Source organism: Hirundo rustica, chromosome 9 (assembly GCF_015227805.2).
Source record: "Hirundo rustica isolate bHirRus1 chromosome 9, bHirRus1.pri.v3, whole genome shotgun sequence".
NCBI classification, from domain to species: domain Eukaryota; kingdom Metazoa; phylum Chordata; class Aves; order Passeriformes; family Hirundinidae; genus Hirundo; species Hirundo rustica.
In genome coordinates, this window is record NC_053458.1 from 9198971 (window position 1) to 9221176 (window position 22206).

A 22206-nucleotide genomic window follows, 5' to 3' on the forward strand; every position below is an offset into this window, starting at 1 on the left:
CTTTGGCTGCAGTGAGGACAGTCTCATGGATTAATGGAGGGAAGAATTCCCACAGAAGGAAAGCTACTCAGAACAAAGGACAATGCTGGCACAAGAAATGATGCATACAAATAGGTGTGTGCTCAAAATGGAAACTAGAAGTTTCTGATTTTCAGGAGACTATCCTTGTAAAACAGTAGCAATGAAGTGCTTAGATTCTCTGTGGTCCTAAAGAGATACAATTGGACAGTGTATATACATTACTCCCTACATACACACTATTTCTATGAATACACAGACACAAAGAAATTCTGTTTTCCTGGGATAAATGGAAAGATCAAATATTTTCATTTGTACATATACAAACTTCAAAGACACTGTAACAGCAAATTTTGTTCCGATGCACCACATACTACAGTATTATTTCCAACACCTTCTTTTACAACTGATTTCTTTCTTTGGAAAACAAAAAGCTTGAAAGCCACAGGTTTCTTGAATGCATTTTCTAGGTGTGCAATTTATGGAGGCATTCAAAACCAGCCTGCAATATATATATAGCAGGCAAACTGTGAAAGCTTAGGGCAAGAGGAATTTTCCTAATCTGCTTAAGCACAGGATTTTTTTAGTGGCAACATGGCTGCTGCTATATGCCTGTGTCTCCCTGTCCTAAGCCTGTTTGCTTTTTGTTTCCTGTTCAGTTTGATTCTCTGGGGGGGCTTAATTGTTTTTTGCTTTTTTGTCTTCATGGTAGGATTCCTTTATTATCTGATTTTACGGCTGCCATTGCCATTTTCCGTGGGAGCGCTTTTTTGTTTGTTTTATGGCCCACCTTCAGTGAATCCTCTTTAGTACAATCAACCTTTTTGGGTTTTTACTCCACTCCATTTTTCTACTGCACTACAGTTTACTTCTGAGGGATTTACTGCAAGACTCTCAGACCCAATTTCCAGCAAACGAGGACTACAGAAGGATCCATCTGCAGCTGAAATACTTCTTATGCCACAAACATGTCGTTTGGGATGGATGGAGCTAAATAATCCTCACATCTTTTCACAAGAGGCTGCACTCCAGGAGTAGGAATCAAACTCCTGAAGACACTGTGGATCTGGATTTTTTTCCAGGAGAAGGAAGAGCTACCAAGAATCCAAAGGCTTCGTCACTTGACTGCCGTTCCACCAGCAACTATTGTGAGCTGTTCTTTCAGGTTTTTGCATCTCTAATCACTGAGGTTTTCACCACTGAAAAAGGAACTAGCACCTTTATGTTAACCAGTGAAAATATTTACTTGAATTTTGACTCAGTTATTGAATTTCACATTGCACGTACTTATGATGTGGACTTTGGAAATACACTGGTTGATTAATCTCCACCATTAATGCTGCAACAGGAAAGTGACAGGTCTGTCCTGAACAGCTTCTGGAGATGAAGATGCAATCTTTCTTAACTGAGAAAGGATTACTTCAGATCTAACTCTGCTGGCAGTGTTACTAATGCACCAGCATCTTGTATTACCTGGAAAAATTAGAATTATAATTCTATGTACTTTGGAGAAAGCTCTACTTTGTCCAGCATCGGGGGACAACGGGAGCTACCCTGCTTTTATTTTAGCATTAGCTTGTTACTGTATCTTGTGCATCAGAATGCGACTTCCCATGTCCAAAAACCGATTTCTTGTAAAATTATGTCTTTTCTCTGTTGAAAGTTCACTTTTTTTTTTTAAAGTAAGTGATCATATTTAATATTTCGCTGTTAGTGAAGTTTTAATCTCTTCCCTGCAACCTGAAGTTACTATTGCAACCTCAGTGGCATGTTGGCTGCCCTTAAATACTGCAATTGAGTTTTTCCCATTGTTTCAAGACTGTCCTTGAGGAACAGCATAAATGGTGTTATTTCTGTTAATTCTCAAACTGTCTGCAAACCAAGCCAAGTCAAATGACTGGAGGTGACCAGGTAAGGACAGGACATAAAGCTGCTCCGTCTCAGATGCAGTAGGTGGCCACATGCACAGCTGTAAGTCCATTAAAAGCCTTACTTACATTATCTTAATTAACTTTCTTAACACTTGCCTGCCCTGGTGAATTCATCTGAAGTTGAAAGCTGACTTGTGTTTCTATTTGGGCCCCAAAGTTGGAATTATGTTCTGTTTCAATCTGAAACTCCATCATATTGACAGCTTTGTCTTTTAACGGTCGAGATCAAAATAGCACTGATGAATTTTTACCTGTATCAAAAACCAGGATACCTTATTCACATTAGTAACATTGGCACTTTTCTTGTATTGTTAGTCCTAATGTTTGTATTTTGTTGAGCTGCACATTGTCCATTTATCATAGCTCCACTGTGGATGTTGTCAGTCCTGTGGCATTAGGTATTTTGTAGGATACATGTTCTATTTCTTATTTGATACTCATATTTTTACTTTAAGACTTTCATGAGCTGATCTCCATGTTATGATTTTTTATTTCTGCGAGACGACTCATACAGCTATTACACGAGTTCTTTAAGGAATTATGATTCACATTCTGGTATCTCTTACACTATTTAACATGTGTCAAAATAAATAGTAGAAAAATCCTTTTTAATGCAAAAGAATATCTGCATGGATATTGCACGAATCTTTATCAAGCGAAATACTATTTGAAGATTTTCATTCCAAAGCAATTACCACTCCTGCAGAAGAAAGGCAGCTGATGAAACAGGGGGCAGAAAAGATCAGTACTTAATCCATTATCACATCCCAGTAATGCTAATCTAGGTGTAAGATTAATTTGGACTTCAAACATATTAAAGCAGCAAAATAAGATTTGCTTCCAGAAATGTTCAAAAGACAGTATATCCATATGATCAGATTCAACATTTACTGCAACCTTTCGTCCATAATACGAATTTGAAACAAACTCAGATGTTTAATAAAAGATAATACAAACAGATGATGTATGGAACCACTTAGAGGTCCTAAACATGGATTTTAACATGGGAAACAAAATTTAATTAGATCGTCTGCTCTGATAGGGCAATTAAAACACAAGAAGCAGTATTTCCAAAGCAATCTCTTCAGTATTTCTCTCATGGAAACTTACTCAATTATTTGGATGTAGCATTTTGTTGGTTTCCACCTATGAGGTTTCTATTCTTTTTAATTCTGTGTTTTTCCCTAAGAACTTGACAGTTACTTGATAAATCAATTTAAAAACATTTGGTTTTGCCTGCCTGACCTCAGAAGTTGGTGCATTATTTCTAAAGTAATTTTTTCCAAACACAACAATTCAATAACCTCCCAGCTTATTTCACAGCAGAAATGGTGAATAACCACTAAGAATCTTACTACTGTTAAATCTAAAGTTTCTACTTTTTTGTTTCCCTGACTTTGATTTCCATTTAATTTACAAAGGCAAACAATTTTTAGCAGGTTGACAGGTATCTCTTTTTACTTGGGATTTCAAACTCCTCAGTTTACCTTCCACTGACTCAAGAACTCATTTCACTGTAACAAGAATTAACATTGCACATAAGGATTCACATGAGAAGGCATTGAAAGGCTCTGACCTTCTGGGTTCCTACAGTTCCTACAGCCTGGCATTTGGATTTCATCTTCCTGCCTCCCTAATTTTCTGTTAACTTCACAAAGTTCTCACCCAGGCTCTATCAAAATTCAGGTTTAAATATATACTTGTCTTTTACCAACAAAGCTGTCAATCAGTCCCAATACCAACCCCTGAGGAAAACCCCCCCATCACTGGTCCGCACTTGGACATCAAGCCACTGACCACAACTCTGAGTACAACATCTATTTCAACTTTCATTTTTATCACCCTACCTCATTTTTAATTAAAAAAAAAGATTTCCTCTGAATTTTATTTAAAATTTTAACCTTTAAAAATTAATATTCTCAGTGCTGCGAATGTTTACCTTATTGCTCTCTCATCTGCATTTTATGATCTTTACAGCTACTTTGACTGTTTTGGCTACATTTTCTAAGCATAAATCTTCTAAATGCCTGAGTTTGGAAAAATCTTTATTCCATTCAAGGAATTAAATACAGTTTTTTACTATAGCTTCAAATATAGTTACAAATTTTTTTGTCTTCATTATCAGTTTTCATTTTCTGTTTCATTATGGTTTTCTGGCTGCTATGAAGCAGTTTAAAACTACACCAAAAACAAATGGTAGATTCAGAGGGGAAAAAAAGAGGGCTGATTATTGAACAGTAAAGTGAACGTTATTACAAACAGATGAAAAAATAGATACCTCATCCAAACATATCTCTTTGCATGGTTGAAAGACTGTGAGAGCAGAAACAAGATTTTAAGAGAGGCACGTTAAGTAAAAGCCTATAATATTGCTCAAGCTGTTCCAAAATACAGTGCTTAAAACCAATTTCTAGCCATAACAACTATCAATCATGATCTGTTACACTAATAACAGGATTTTGTTCTATTTTTGCTTTTTTAAAATTGGCACGCATCCAAGATGAAAAGTAGCAGAGGTTTTTCTCCCCTGCCTTTGTGTCGCATAATATATATACAATAAAAATTTGTTTCTTACACAAATATTAAAGAGGAATTCCATTTTTTTTTGAGTGTTCTATCAGACTAACCCAGCATCCCAAACTGAGTGCTTGCAGCTTTCACATATACTTGGTTTACCCATCCGTCCCCATCCTAACCACAACTCGTTCCACACAAGACCAATGTAGATTTATGCCTGCCATTGGTTCCTGAAAACAAACAACATTTGTTGATTTCTTTTTTTATAAAATTAACAAAAGCCAAATCAACCATTCCCATAAGAACCTTCAGCAAAGACCAAAAACCCAGCCCAGGTATTAAAAAATGGTCTGTTTTTATCTCTACAGCTAAGTATCTTGCTGGTATGACTTTTTGGGTTTTGTTTTGGTTGTTTTCCAAGAGAGCAGGGGGGCTCTTGAAATACCAACAAGAATCATTTTAATGCTTTCTGAAATCTGCCTTCTAGGAGTTTAGAAGCACTAATTCTTCACCAAGAATACTCAGGGAGAAACTGAGGTTGCCAGCTGGGGTAAAAAAAAGGCAACCATTCCATTTAAAACATCCCTTCTGCTCTAAAGCGGTCAGGTTTCATTTGCACAACGCACCCAGCTGATGTTAATTTAGCAGCCCTCTAATCAAGCTCACTTCCTGAAAGAAAAGCAGAGAATATTGAAACGACGGTTGTTGCACTCCAAAGTTTTCAGAAAACAGAAGGAACTTAAGTGTGAAACCTCCTTTTGAGTCCCATTACACAAAATGCACAGTTCTGTCTGACTTCACCTGTGGAACAACTGGGATCTGGCATGATGATCTGCACTGGGCACAAGGATAAATGAGGAATAACTAGGGGAGGCAAAGCCCTCTTGTGACAAGGCTTTCATTTCTCTACAATAGGGATTTTTTTTTTTTTTTTAAGTTCAAAAACAAAACAAAAATAAATAGTTGTTTCTTGAAACGCTCACTTTCCCCTGCTATCAGCCATGAGCACATAAAGAGACCCAAGACACCAATACTGGAGTGCTCTGTTTCAAATATCAGGGTCTATGTCAAGGGTATTTAAAGCCATCTTACTTCAAGACAAACTTGGTCACCTGAGGATTAAGAGGTAGATGAATGAAAGCCATACACCAGTCTCTCAAACAATAAGATAATACAGCTGTTTCTGGTTGAAAGGTGAAGTTAGTAAAACCCTTTGGTAGCATTATATTGTCTGCCAAAAAACACAAACAACAATCAGTAAACACTTTGTCCAGTAATTCTCTTATTAAAGACCAAGAGAACTACTGCCTCCCAGAAAGAACTTACATGCCACAGTGACCAGGCTGACCTTCTCTGAAGTCACTGCAACTTTACCTCAAATGCTATTTTGCCTGATATGTTTTTAAACAGAGAGAAAAAACAATCTTTATCTTATGGTACACAAATGCTACACAAAAAGATGAAGTTACTCGTGCGAGTAATGCAAGGCAAGATATACCCCAAAGCCCCCTCATTCCTTCAATTCATGCAAGTTATGCAAGGGATTGATTTCAAGAAATCTTTCAAGAAGTGTGAGCTCAGTACATGGAAAACTGGCAATTCCCAGCAACAGCACGTAAAGACCTCTCACCCCCCCATTTAGACGTGTAAGTGGATTTTTCACCTGGCTATAATCGCCTCCCCACTACTATCCAAGAGAAGGGATTCTGTTACAGCACCATTTTTAGGTAACAGGTTTCCCCAAGATTGCTGCAATCCATACAGCCAGGCAAGGTAGAGGCTATTTCTCTTGATTCATGGTAAATCAATATTATGTTCCCAGCACCACACAACTAAATTACACCTATTGCATCTGCTGCTGAAAGCTGTATGTAAGGGCATGGTTTTTCTTTAGTATTTCACTTTTATCAGTCCCAATGGTACTACATTGGATTCTATGTTGTATTATGCCTTAACAAAAATGATTTTACTACATCACTCCATCATCTGTCTAAGCTTAATCAAGCACAACATTGCTTTCTGAAGGTCTACAGTAGTCTCATGTCCCTGAGGGGCTTTCTTCATGGTAGCCACTTTGGAAGAAAAATATCAGCTTGGCAGTGTCAAACTCTCAAAATTTACAAGCAGGCAGTCACCAGCACACAGCAAAACTGTCCCAGGCTATAAAATTGTAAAAAAAAAAAAAAACTTTCATGTTTGCCCATTTCAGTACGAGAAGTTTTGGGTGCTACTTCATAAATAAATATTTTGAGACAAAGTGCAATAGAACTGCCAGGTTTAAATTTGGTCCACAGAGTTTTAAGGTAGGACCCACCAAAACAGTCAACAAGCGCAGAACAGGAAACTGCCTGACATTCACGTTTGAAAGAGGAAAAGATAAAAGCTAGAAAAACAAATAGTAAATGACTGGGGACCATCAGAGAGAAAAAACTGTCAGCCCACAGCCTTTGCAATCTGAAATCAATCTCAAATGTAAAATCACTGATGTCCGCATTTAAGTCACCTCCAATCTTTTCCTTGCCCACAGCTCACCACAATCCAGCCCCTAAATTTATCCCCATTGTTTATGTTTTTAAGATCCTAATTGCCTCCCACCAGGCAGCTCACAGTTATCCCCCCCAGAGGATCTCTCTACCAGTCAGCACACATTCTTCCACCTTAGCCAAACTGTTCACCACAATTATGAAAAACGTAGCAAAACGACCCACATTTTTACAAGGAGATCACTACGCATAGTGTGAAGGAAAAAAAAACCACATCATAATACTGGGAGCACTTTGAAACACTCTCAGGGCCACTGTTTGCTGGGAAGTGATGGGCTTGGCTTGCTCCATCCCAGACCACTGCAGCCTGGAGTCATCCCCAGCAGGAACGAGCTACAGCCCATGGACAAGTGGAGCAGAAAGTGCCATCTTCACAGAATACACCAACCTACCCCAGTGACACCTGATAGCATTTCTTTTTTTTGGCTGGCAGTACAAGTGACATTTATTAGCCTATGCTGATGTAAAATAAGTGATAAATGTCAGAGGTAATTAATATTTTCATCTTTTGAGGAAAGTAATTTAAAAGTAATTATATCGGGTTACAGTTGTTTAAGCTGTGCCGTACAATAGGTAATATTTATATTCATCCTCATTCCAAACATGGTTTTATCACACTAATATCCAAGAGGATTTCGAATAGAGAAACCTTTGGCTACAAAAGCATCTGTTATGCTTCAACAATTTGATTTAAAGGGAGCATTGCTATTAGCAAAATGAGTCATTTATAGGTTTGATTTATAGATTTGACCAGGTAAAAACAAAGCTGAACCACTTTCCATCCAGAGAATGTATTCACAGATGATGGGCTGATAACTTCAATGCCCAGATTTCAAAGATTTAGATATATGGATATATCTCATCTCATCTCTAAAAAGAAACAATACAGAACCATAAAAGCAATTATCTATTTAAGAAATAAGAAATTCATTCAAAAGACAGCAATGACATCTATCAGGAAGCATTCTGCAAAGAAAGTGGAAGAGTTAAACCCCTAATTCACTATATTATGACATGCTTGCAGTACAGCACTTCACCCAAAGCCTCACAGCAGACATGTCAGGATGCATGGGGAAAAATGGACCTTATTACCTTCATACATATCAATAAAATTGATATTGGAGAACAGTTATGGACAGTAAGGCTGAATGTTAATCAAAATCTGAAACAACTGAATACTTTTTACTGGCTCTCATTCTTGATCCTTGAAACAAAAAAAATCATACAGAAGCATTTATGTAAAATGTCATGTGTTGTGTATTTCTACTATAGTATATAATAATTAAATTCAAGCTAAATTTCGCTTTCTAACATGGAATAGGCTTTTGCACTCTGAATCATAATATTCCCAAGTGTGATTCATAGCAAATCTTTAAATAGAGATGATGATTTCAAAGCTCATAAGCCAAGTCTGAGGAACTCTGCTGTATTATTTACAGTACAAACCCAATGTTTTCACGAGATATGAGTAAAGTGAAAATTCATATTTTTAAAGCATACCTGCTTGCATTAAACCTAGTCTAACAAATCATTTCCATACCACTTAAATTTACTGTAGTTTTAGGTAGCTTTTATTTTGTTTAGCAATTCTTTTGAATGCCACTGATAGCCAGGCCAGAAGTCACACAGCTAAGAAAAACTTTTAACAATTAGAAACATGAACATTACGTTCAGTGAGCAAAACTTTATGAAGTCCACCTCCACCAAAGCCAACCCCACATCTTTGATCACTGAAAGATTATGTAAACTTTAAACATTTTGTTCCTGGGGGTGAGGGTAAGCTGCTAAACCGTAGTCACAGATCTGAAAATTCAGAATATACCCATACAATTGAAAACAAACTGCAGGGAATACCTGACCTACCTTGGATGCTAAGAGATAAACAGCTGCATTTGCACACTGCTCTGGTGGGCAAAAAGGCTCTGCTGTTCACATAGCTGCTGAATAAAGTAATCCAGTTTCTTGCCACTCATTGTTGTGCAAAGAATGCACATCAAAAAGTCTAGGGCATGCAATTCTTCAAAAAAAACCCAGAGGATTTAATATCTTCTCTTTCAGAGAATAATACTAAAACACTTTGGAGTCCACAAATTAAATTTTTAATAGTAGCTCCGAGAAATTAAAGAATCACCAACCCAGAAAAGCCTATCCTGCCTTGATCTCAGAAATTATAAAATCCCATACTTTCTACAGGTCACATAAATACTAATGGCTTGGATAAAGCAATTTAATACAAAATAAAAGGGGGCCAACTGATAAATCATCTCGGAAATACTGCCACATATTTACAACTGACTTTAAATGTCTCTTGACATTTTAGAGGGCCTTTTCTAGGTGTTACTAAAATACTGCTACTCCTGAAATATTCTCTATCATTTATGTGACTACTATCTACAAATATTTAGAATGCAAATATAATTGATATTTATCCCTTGAAAACGCAAGAGGACTACCTACCCCCAATCAATAGCGGTAGTTTTTCAAAAATAGATTTTTTTTTTACATTTGGCACATTTTAATTATGTTTCCTTTAAAAAAAAAATAAATAAAAACCACTACCATCTTTCAATGTATTTGAGAAACTAAAGTGGCAACCATAACCAGCAGAACTGACAGGAAAATAAAAAAGTGCTCTAACCAATTTCAACTTCCAGGCTGATGACATAAGCCTAGAAGCAAAATACATGCTGCCTCACTGCAGGACATTTCTTCTCATTAAAGAGGTAAGTGGGTCTGTGTAAGCAGTGAAGACTATTAAAGATAAGCAGATTAAACACCAGTCTTGCAGCATGGCAGCATCATGTTATGTTGCTAGGCTGGAGAACTGCTCTCCCTTTAAGATGTGTGATTTGCAGCATTAAGCGAGTAGGAAATGCAGCGATATTAACACCAGTGAACCACGCCAAGGGGCTGATGGTGAGGAGGAGAAACACTCCCAGCCTACACAGCAACCCCTGTTGCAGCAACAGCAAACACCATTCATGGCAACAGGAGAGCCCATCTGACATGTTCAAGGCAATGAAATGCATGAAACAGGTATCACTGTTTACCTTAGAATCCCTCTATCCAGCATTTCCTTAGGCTCAGGTTCACTCACATAGTTCCATTCTTTCATGCAGTCACCTGCTAACTAAACCTTTCTTCCTGAAGTAGTAGAATTTAATTAGTGGTATTTTTTTATCTTTTCTCACAGCCAGAAAATAAAAAGTTTAGTGCAGCTTTACAAGCATTCACAAAGTCCTTACTGACAAACTGAAAGCACTTATTTCAGCGTAACTGTAGCAAATTATCAAACCAATTTAACAATACCCTGAAGACAGCAGCTAAATGCCATCTTTTCTGCCTGAGCAAACCATTTAACCTTTTATCCTCGCCTGTATTTCAAGGATTTTTTATTCTGACAAGGTTTCACATTTTTCCCTTGGTATACTTTCTAGTGCCCTCAAAGTGAATGCCAGAAGCACATGCTCCCCAAATGTAGTTCCCTTCCCTACTCCATTGCCAAGCAGACCACAAGCACCAATCCTGAAAAATCAAACCAATGGCAAAGCTCACGTGCCCAGAAGGCATCCACCAAAAACCCACAAGGCTTCACACCCATGTGAGCATGAATCCTCAGTCCTAAATGAGATGTAACATACCGATTTCACAACAATCCATTATCCTCCCCAGGTTGTGACATAAAGCAACCCAGCACAAGATTACAACAGACACACAGAATAAAACTTCACAGGTTTTTTTTCCACTGACTTCAGTAAAAACAAGTTGCTTGTGACTGATCTAGTTAATGAATTCTAGCAACCATTCATGTGTAGTCAGAATTCCCCAATTCTTCTCCTCAGCAGAAGACAGAGCACGTTGCCCAGACAGTCGGGACACCCACAGGCATCAACCTCTGCACGAGAGCAATTTCCCTTCTCCACACAGGTAACACCAATGCACATCCCACTCCTCAGCCGCCAATTTCCACAGAAGCTAAAGAACTTAGACTGTCTTTTTAATTAATTTCAGGCGCTGGAAATTTACTGAGTGAACAGGAACAAGCCTGAACATAAATCTTGCTTCTTTTGGGAGCCAACCTGAAAAAAATTATTTTTCTTTAACTAATATTTTTAAAAAGAAAACTGGTATGCACTTTCTGGTATTCTAAAATGAGTTTAAAATTTCAGTATCTGAATAAATCATTTTTATCTTCTCATGTTATCACCTCTTCCTCAAATGTCAGTATAAGGAATGAGTGCCTACATCATCACTGTTGGAAGCTCCTCAGCAGATATCTGACCTGTGGGTTCACTTATGTTCCTGGTAAATCTGTGGAGCAGTATAAAATAAGTCTTGTTAATATATTTCCCATAGCAGGCTCCCCTGGAGCACACAGTGCCAGAAACTCAAATCCAAGTGACCAGTAACATCTGAAGATCTTTACATGTGTATGCATAAATGTATCTTTACGCTAAACTTAAAAAGGTAACCTTCAGTTTAAAATGTAGATACTAATTACTTAGTTGATGCATATTTCAGAAGTTTTTTTACAAGCAGAACAGAAAAACCAAATTTTGAGTTCCATTCACTCCCTTCACTGTGAATGACCTATAGGCCTTTAGAGAACAATTTCTACTTTAATTTTTTATAAAAATACTGTAAAAAGCAACATTCTTACTAACAGTATTTTATCAGATCTTGTAATGAGCTTTGTAGCCAACAAAAAAATGTCTTCAATAATTCTAAAAGACACTCTTTAGGAGACAAAATTGAAGAGCTTGTCAAGTTTCAGGATCTCTAAGTTATGGCCAAAGATGTGCCAGAGAAGGCTTAAACTGTACAGTGCAGTCAGCCTTCTCTTGTTAAATATATGGAAGCTTAGAGATTCCACTGATTTTCTGATTCCCTTTCCCAACAGAAGAAAACAAAAAAAAAAAGTGCTCATTCCTTAGAGTAAAATAAATCAGCTCAAGAACAAGTCCACCAAATACTCTGCGATTATACTCTCCATGTCCTATTTCCCCCCTGCCCCCAGGAGGAAAATGTTAGATTTATCTTTAAAATTAATGAATCATTCTTCTGGTGGGGTGGGAGGCATGGGTTTTTATATACATTATATTTTAGCCAAACATGCTGTGCGGTAGAAACACTAGCCAAGATAAGCACATTCAAGTCCTGTGATGCTTTTAAGTTTGTCTTTCAGATCTCCACTGGAACCAGCACAAAAGTGGTTCCACAAAGTAAATTACCTAGTTGAACTTAGCCCAAATTTCAGCAGAAAATGAAAGGGAGATATCACACTGTAAGAAAAGATGGATGCAGGGAATGGTGGTGATAAAGTCCAGCCACATCTGAATACTGCTCACATTGCACAAATGCAGAATATAAGCTGCGCGCAAGCATCTGAAACTTGGAATATCACACTCTCCATTGCTTTTCTTACTTGCATTCACTCATCAGGATTTTGGGGATAGAAACTCCAATTTCTTGCATATGTGAAAAGAGTAAATGCACATATGCACCAGTTCCTGCAATGCAAAAGAAACAACCCCACAATTTTCTAGTACAAGATGATGTTCAAAATACCAGTTCATCTTCTCACTGGGTACTACTGCTATGATCTGCGCTAAAATACCAGCAATAACAAATGTACAGGGAAAAATAACAAACCTAGGTAGCTTCCTAACATTTGTGGCTACAACACAGAGCATTTTATGTAATACCAAATAACTCAGAAATCCAAATACAGATCCCTGTACAGTGCAGCAGAAACAGCTCCACCACTTACAGCTCCACCATTTAGCACCTGTACCTAGGCAGTAATTTATGTCAAAAGTCCAAGTTCATTACCTAAAATGAAAGCCTAGAAATTAAAGGAATAGTCCATTATTAGAAGCTCCTTCTCAGCCTTTTCTCAATACTATTGCACAGCTACATCACACTGCCAGCATGCTATATGTGTGTCATATTTATAAACATATACAGTTACACGTACACAGAAAATCTGATTTGCCTCTCCAGGACCTCAAATTTCCACACATTCCACTGCTATAAATTTGCAGACCAAATTTGTGGCACCACACAGGATGCAACAAAAGCAGACTGAACAAATGAAAAAGGTGACACAGAAGGGCCACGTGCCAGAATATTGACTTTGCATGTAGGAACATCCCTGCTCCTTTAGGTTATCTGCTCCCTATAGTCCACAGCTATTCAGTGCAGGGATTGGGGCTGAGAGAGTTCCCCAAGAAGACAAAGTCATCACAGTGTTGATATCACAAGCATTTCAGGTGATGGAGGTAAAAGAAACCATGAGGAAAACATATGTATACATTTGGAAAGTGTCCTGCACTGAAACATAAAGGATTTTCACAGTGCACATGATTAAGTACCAGAACAGGTGCCAAAAAAGGCTGCAAAAATCTTCATCCCTATACACACTCAAAACCAGCCTGGACAAGTCCTTCAGCAACCCGATCTAACTTTGGAATTAGCATTGCTTTGAGTGGAGAGGTTGGATTAGAGGACCTAATTTGGGACGTGATGTTCATTTTAAAAGCCATCAACATCCAGTTTGAACTAAGAAACCAATTTTTTTCATCAGCGGCCTTTCAAACTAGTATCACGCTGCTCTTCAAATATAAATAAATTGCCTTGGCAATGCACCAACAGCTTTTTTATTTTTTTCCTGGTTTTTAAAGTTGAAATTGACTATAAAATGGTCACTTTTTCAAGCCACAATTTCTTCCAAAAATTCAACTCCAAAATACGGAGGGGAAAAAAAAAAATCTAGCATTAACTTCCTTTTGGACATCTGCCTTATTTCCTGATGTCCTTTTAGCCTATTCTCTTAGTTCCTGAAGCACTTTTGATGTAGGTATTGATTACACCCATATATATATGCCTATGAATTTATACATACCTACCCAGCTGTGGACAGACACAACACCACATCTAGACAGGAAATACTCAAGACCACCAAAATTATGGATTTTCACCGCACTACACAGTTAAACCAGGGAAACGCATTCTCACCCCCAGCAGTGTCTTCTGCTGACACTGGTGAATATCTGGGCTCCTCCAACCTCCCTTCCTTTTCCAACACTCCCCTGAAGAATTCCCCTATGAAAACCACTCCCTGACATGTCAAACAGACACAACACCCCCAAGAAATTCTAGGTTCAGAAAAGCAAGAAATGGCTTGAAAAAATTCTTGATTATCTGTGGACAGAAACAGTCTTCTTGGTTACGAAACTCTGACTAATTAAATTCATTGAAAATAAAAATAATTTTATCCAAAAATTCAACCCCAAACAATTTTACTTATTACTATATACTCAGTTAAACATAAAGTAAATACAGCTCATTTTATGATGAGGAAATGCACCATCCTAATACACTATCACCATGGTATATGCAGCACACTGTGTCAAGCTTTTTCAGTAGCATTAATAAACTGGCAAAAAAAAAAAAAGAAAAAAAAGGTGAGATGCAGAACATATTCACATAAGGCAATAATTACTCTGTAATTGCCTTAAGGCATCAGCAAGGTATGAATAGCAATATGTTAAAACAGTAAATTTATTTCCCTCAAAGGAAGTTAAACAATGGAACAGGCATGGTTAATTTAATAGGCAGCGTTCATGGTCTATAAACAATTACTTATGCTAGCAAGTATGTAATAGGCTATATACCATCCTATTACAGTGACAAGGCAGGGGGGCAGGGGAAGAGTATGGTGCTCTCAAGCACAAATCTGTTCCCTGTCCATCTCACACAAGATTTTGGAGCTCATTGACTTCCAGAAATTTTATTCCATAAGCATCAGTTCAGTTATCACACTGGCACAGGTTACTCTTTGTCACACCAGTGCAACTGAGTACAACTTCCACAGCACCAGTGCAAAATAAAACTTCACTAGTGTGTTTGAGTTCAAAACAAATTAGAGTACTTATTTCAACAATGATAGTTGTTGAAAGTAAATATAAATATTAATTGCACTGTTGAATTGCATTCTGATTTTGGATTACTGTGCATTTGAAGCAATAAAGAAGCATATGGCAAAAATAAATGAGAATATTCAATTTGCCTTGACATTTAAATTTTAATTAATGCTCAAGTAAAATGGCTACTCTAAGGCAAGCCTGACAAGTCATGTAACAGATTTTTGTAGGTATCTGTAGAAGTGAAGTTCCAAAAACACAGTAAGCCTCATAGTTTATACTTCACTTCTTAGCATAGGAATAGTCACAAAACTACTGGGTATAATCCAAGACATTAAAAAATTATTTTCTTACTGTATACAAAATCCTGCTTTAAATTTATAAAATACACACCAGGTGGAAACAGAAAACCTCAAATTGTAGTGTCATTCTTATGTACTCAACCTGATTTACACCAAACAACTGCCAGCATTTTTATGAGACTGTCAACATTACAAGCAGGAGAATAAATAAAAGAAGGCTGAAGTTACACTTACCTGCAGCCCTCTTCTTCGAAGAATGCTTGAATCATCCATATTTCGACTGCTGATCACTAAAGCTCACTTGCTTCTCACTAGCTTTGCTCTCTAACTGCTAAAGAAGTCCATTATTTTCAAACTTTTCTCCCCCTCCCACTCGCCCTCGTCCACTTGCTAAAAATAGGACATGGTCTTTCACTTGCCTGTCATGAAGAACTGCAGCCACGGTCTCTGACTATCTGTACGTAATTTTGCCTGCCTCTTTGTGGCAGATTTAGCAGGTCACATTGGAAAAAATCTGTTCGACTTTCCTAAATCTTTTCAAGGTTGGATGTCTCACTCCCCTCATACACACAACTGTCTACAAATATATAATAATAATAATAATCCACGACTCCACGTAAGGCCAAAGAGTGGAATTTAATTCAGATCCCACGCACACATATTTTTACTTTATTTCAATTTACTTGAGCTGTTATAAGGGATCAGTAAACTAAAACAGCTGCATTCATTTACTGTGTATAATAAGCTCACAAAATCCAGGTCACATTTCCTTTAAAAATCACCCAGTCACGCTAACTAAAAAAGCAATACTGTGGGCACACAGGCCCCTAAAAACACAGAAAAATCTCGCTATGAAAACCAGAGGAATTTAATTTTTCCCAATTCTAAAAAAAATTCCTTTGCAAGACAAAGCAACTGTCAGATTCTCCAGCTACTGTCACACATTCTTTTGTTTCTGCTATCTCTGAGGTATGCTGGGCTCCTCCATGCAGCAGGCACCGCACATTCTTCAGCTCACTGCTGAGATCCTGCCACTCTCCTGTGCTGAAGGCTCTGCAACACATGTTGCAAGTTCTGAACATTCAAGAATTCATTCATCTATTCGTCACTGACAGAGCTGTCTGAAGTAGCCCTTCCCTCATCGTCATCCATGGCAAAAAGGCAGGGGGGAGGGGGAAAAAAAAAAAAAAAAATGGAAAAAGCACAGTTCAGCTGAGGATTTTTCAGTCTGTCCTGCAGCTTCTGTTTTCCAGCTACCTTCACACAGACAACTCCAGCAAGGTTAAAAAGGGCTTTGCCCCTTTAGGTCCATTATGCCAATGCCATTTTAAAACGTGAGCACACAGCATGTGTTGAGAAATGAAACAACAATAAAGCTTCTAGCTATACCAAACACCATTCCAGTAAAAACGAAAATCCAGGTATGCTCATCCTGGTATCATTTAAATTACTGAGCATGTCAAGAAGCCTTTGTCCTACACATGCCCTTTCTAGATTTTAAAAAGGAAAAAAAGAAAGTATCGCAAATATAACAAACAACCTACTGCCGCGACGACCTTCAATTTTTTAGCAGAAACCTAAAGCACCAGATTTCACCTCCTGATAAAAGCTTAGGAAGAGTCTATTTATAACTCCTGAATATAAACACTGTATTTAAAAAGAACCTAACTTGAGACTCTGAAGGATTTCAGGAGGTACATAAAGCAAACTTCATGGAGAGCTGTGTTTAGGAGGGGATTTCAGCCAGACATCCCCAAGTGTGCGAACGCCAGGGCGAGCGGAGCCCAGCCCGCGGGCTGCCCACCGCAGCTCGATGGAGCTCCTGCTCCCAGTTATGACAGCTGCAAGCCAAAATGAGTCTCCACACAAGCACACAGGCTGGCGGTGCTTAAAGGAACAGAGATTTACACGGAAATCTTTAGCTGATCTTCGCGCTAAGTGACCGAGTCACATGAGCTGAACGCAGCATTGTAAAGTCGGCTGAAAGCAGGTACAACTCAATCCCGTTCAGCAGGCTCTTTTTCTGATCCTCTGCGGAGCGAGTGCGGTTCTTTTATTGAGGGTAGCTAATAAATCCTCCCGCCGCCGTCCCTCCTTCCATCCATCTGCCGTTTTACACAAGCGAATGCCGAGCGAGGGCTGCGGCGCCTTTGTGCGCTCCGGAGAGGGCAGGAGCTCATTTGCATGGAGCCTACTGTACCATATAAAAACCTGCGCTAGTGAAAACAACTCCATCAGCCACTTCATTTTAAAGGAACAGCATCTTCTTTTGCAAATGGGCCCGGGGAACAGCGAGCCAGCCGCAAAACTCTGCGGGAGAACTTTAAGGATGTGGCACCCGGAGGGAGCAGCAACATAAAAATACAGGTTAAGCTCTGTTTAAAAGCACACAGGAACGTAAAATGAACACAGGACTTCACTGTGGTAATATTTATGATGGGTTTCAATATCGTTTCTTGCATTTTGCCATCAAATAAGCTTCCTCAGAAAAAAAAATACAAAATACTAACTTCAGTTATCAGACACTAGTACCATAAAAATTCTACCTTTACCTAAGAAAATCTCATAAAAACAAAACATTTTGGCATGAATGCTCACATACGTTACATGCACTTGGCAATTTATTTTAGTCTGTAATAGATTTTGGAAATATTTCTATTAGACCATGCAATAACCACATCATTGATCTTACCTCTTCTAAGGCCACCAGCATTAAACAACACACTCTGTGAGAGGAATCAAGGCACCTTAATAATAATGCAACAGCATTCCCATTGTATTCTCCTCCTAAATCAACCACTAAATGAAAATGTTCAAGCTAGATAACAGTAGTATATAACCATAACTTATTTCCATAACATAACTGGAAGCATTCTTATTGGCACATATACATCTAATCCTTCCTGGATCATTTACTGTAATATTCAGACATTGCCAATTCTCAATATGCCTTCACAAGTGACTTGTAATTGATGGAGGCTGGCATGACTCTCAAAATACCATGAGAATCATCTGTGATCTTCCAAATTTCAAGCTTTCTTAGGGAGGATGCTTTCATATTGGCTGCTTGCCACACTTACCCAGTTTCTGGGTTAGAGAAGCCAACTGGGGCTGCTGGAAAAAAAAAACAGGCATGGCTTTTCCTCCAGCTTCCCTGTCCCCATTCCTTCTTTAGCGTAAGCAATGTATATTTAAATGTCAGATCAAAAACCACCACCAAAAACATCACAAATGGGGTGACAACTTTTTCTTCCTTCCTATTTAACTGTTAAGACTCATCCACTCTCCTTTTTTCCTCCTTCAGCAAAATCTACCACAGAAAATCAATGACTGAAGAGGATGGGAGAAAATACTTAGGATCAAACTGAAACAAGCAAAGGACAAATGGAATTTAAAAGCAACTCTCTGACATGGAAAATTTTTTTACTAAATACATTGTAACCTTTAGAAATTTAAATTTACCTGTCATTTCACCAAAAGATTACACCACTCTTAGTGATTTTAACATCCTAAAAGGTCTGCAGGTAAATCTCCAATTAGAGATGAGAAATTATTTTTATAAGACATTACACTAAAGACTGCACTACTGAAAGATATTAAAGAAATTGAAGTATACAACATGTAATTTTATCAATTATATAAAAAGTTAATTCTAGAAGAAATTTCCCAAACAGTTTCCAGATGCAGACTACACTTAGAAAGGGTCTAACAAAAAACCTGTTTATCAGGGGCAAAAAAAATCAAAACAAGGTCATGTAATACTTGAATCCTTTAAGAATTAGAGTACCTACCTTAACACACAAGTTCACTAAAAATAAATGGGAAGGGAGATTAAAAGAGAGAATTCAAAGTTGGTTCACCAATAACTTTAGTATGCGCCTAACTCAATTCTTCCTCCCTCCATCAAATTTACAAATCTGGAGAAAGTTTGCTCTGCAGCAACAAGGAAAGAGAAAGGGTATTGAGATCTCCTGGACATGTTCCAACCAATTCCTGTTTAGCTGCAGAGCTCTGAAAAAGCTCTGCAAAAGTTGAATCTTGATTTGAAGCCATCAAGAAATGGAAGGAGCCATGAACTTCCAGTAGGCTCCTGCAAGGATTAGCCTGCTAAGTAGCGTAGGGCAGTTCATCAGCTTCCCAATCCTGGGGTGAATTAAATGAGGCTAAGAGCAATTTCCAAAGACATAAAAGGAGGTACTGCTTTACACAACAGTCACATTGGGCTATTTCTTGCTGTAAAAGGCCGCAGGGGAAAAAAAACCACAAGCACGGGCAGAAGTGTTTGGACAAATGCATTGAAGAATCTGCCAAGAACTCTTAAAAGAAGGAAACACAGTGAAGTTGACACAGAGTCACAAACAGTTCCAAGTGTTCTGGGAAGAGACTCTGCCTTAGACACCTGTTATCAGAGATGAAGTACTGGGTAATCATTCCGTGGCTTTATTTAGGTAGAAAGTCCAAAGGTAGTGCTTGCTGAAGACAGCCGTGTCTTGCATCCTAAAAGGCATCAATTCCAAAAAGGAACAAGGTGTAACAGTGAATTTGTAATTCTAAAAACAGTGTATAGCTACGACAGTTCAAGGAAGCTCTGAACAGACCGAGAGAACTTATGACGTCATAAATTAGTGGGATTGTCTCTAGATATTATATTGATGACATCACCGTGGAAAATCCATGTGATGTTCCTGTTGCCTGTGTTTTGGGATGAATATTGACAAAATGAAAGATCCAAAATAAATGTTGCCAGGCTAGAAAAACATAAGGGTTAAAAGACTTTAAGAACTCAATCTCCTTTAATTATCCCAGGAAAGGCAACATGTATGACAAGACACTGAAGAATATTAAGAGGACCTGGAATTTTACTTTTTACACACCAGACAGCAACCAACACTATCTCTGAGGTCTCTAGGAGGGGTCTGTGCTTGGATTCTGGTCAGCATTTTTTGCCTTTTGATAAGAAGAAATCTCTTCTCATCCATGCTGGTTCAGACCCCGTTCCACTGCCTGCTACCAAAATCTATCACTTCTCTGTCTTGCAGAAGAAAAAAATCTGAGAGGTTAGAACATTGCCAAGGTAAAAATGATAGGAGTTTTCCATCTATGAACTTCGGTATAATGAAAGCAATAATTTTTTCAGCTATTCTGTAGCCCACAGGTTTTCAAATAGCATCAGTGGAAGATGACCAGGGACTGACCAATTTCACAGTCAGAAAAGCAACAACCACAGGAAGTCACTTAGAAGTCATGCAATTGTTCCTGTGTACAATACATTTTACTAAAACATAATTGAGAATTTCTGAATAGGCCTATTATCCTACTACTCACGTTTTCTACTCACCAAAGCAACCACAAAGGGGGATAAATAAGGAGTCTGTATCTACTATATTAGAGAGTGCATTTACATATGCACAAAGACATATCTGTGTAGAGTCACGTGGCTCATCTCTGAGCTGTGTTCAGTTTGCATACTGTACTTTCTGTGCTGAACATGAACTACTTTCTACCTACCTTAAATTGTAATTGATATTTGAAGTATCACTCAATATCCATGAAAAAAACAAAAATTCACTAAAATAGAGCAAAAATTTTTGCTATAACTTCCTAGACATTTCAGGTTCTTGGCACTGCATCCTGACATCTTTTGTGGTTTATACCGTTGCATCAGAATTAAAACCTACCATTACCATAAAAGCAAAACCAGAAAAGGTCATCTTGGCAATCAAATCATCGCACTGTGGGTCAATATTGTGTGCGCTGTCTAGAATAGCTTAAGTGAATCCAATAGCTGCACTCCTTAAACTCCAGAGGTTCAAGTCCACTTATACTGACCACTTAAAAAGTTTTGATATTTCATATTAACTACAAAAACATCAGAAAGTCTCTCACACAACCAGGGCCCCATCATTGGAGACATGGTGTGAAGGATGCCAGCACTACACAAAAGGATGATATTGTGATGAATTCACGTTTTGCCATACAAAGAGAGCTCCCATCCAAAAATCAGGCTAAAAAGACCAACAGTTTTCAATTTTCTGTGGCAAGATGCAATATCTTTATTTACAGATTTTATTATGAAGGAATTTTTTGAACCAAAGCCCTTATCTAAAACACTGAGATTCAAATTTACATTTTCGTAATTCCCAATTCATTATAGTTTTTACTCTATTTAATCAAAACTAAAAGCAACAAGACATCAAGCTGTGGGAAACTTTAAAGCTATAACATTTCCTTACATAACATATTGTCTGGTGGGGAAAAAAGTATCACTTTCCAAAATTTTATAAGCTGACAACTTCAGTGATTTTTTTTTTTTTTTTAAAGTCTTTGGTAGCATTTATCTGTGCAAAAAAAAAAAAGAGCCAAATGTTTCGCTGTCAAACTGCAACTTAAGTGCTTGGGGCTTTTTTATTTATTTTGATCAAGCTGTGTTTATCTGGAGATTTAAAAATGTGTCTCTTTGAGCTACACTGACAGACTACTGAAACCAGGAAGGTTGATGAGGTAACTTGTTTTTAAAAAAAAAAAAAAAGAAAAAGAAAAAGAAAAATAAAAAGAAAACACAACTTGGCAGGCAACCTAAAGGAAACTCGCCTGACAGCTTGTCTGAATTTCTTCTGGATGTCTTGCCTATTTACAAGATTCAGTTTGATAAAGTAAGACCTTTGGAGTAAAGCTGTGCATTAGCAATGAACCACAGCAGGAACTCATCCTGAACCACCGCTTATGAGGCTCGGTCCCAGAAAAAGAAACGCTGAAAAAATGTCAAAAATCCTCAAGGTTCACACAATACTCAGGCTTTCACAGCGCGTTTTCTGTTCCCAGTTTGCTAGGTTTAGATTCCTGGGCCAGACTGCCCCATCCCCCACATCCCATTCCTTATGAAAGGCAGCACTCCCACTCATCTTCCATACAAATGTAAATTTGCTGCCGACAAGGCTGGAGGAAAGAGTTCATTCATCTACAGACCAAC

At 37.9% G+C, this 22206-nt stretch overlaps 1 protein-coding gene across 5 annotated transcripts in view; it reads right to left on the reverse strand.

The window, feature by feature from the left end:
* The window catches only part of MAST2 (microtubule associated serine/threonine kinase 2), a 187842-nt gene that overhangs the window by 123491 nt on the left and 42145 nt on the right, over window positions 1-22206 (reverse strand). Inside the window, exon 1 of one of the 5 annotated variants that reach the window (XM_040072328.2) lies at window positions 15471-15719. The exons of the other annotated variants lie outside the window; for them this stretch is intronic. Within the exon in view, the coding sequence (XP_039928262.1) occupies window positions 15471-15509 (39 nt within the window). The 5' untranslated portion in view covers window positions 15510-15719. Of the gene's footprint in view, window positions 1-15470; window positions 15720-22206 lie in introns of those variants that run through there. 5 annotated transcript variants of the gene reach the window in all.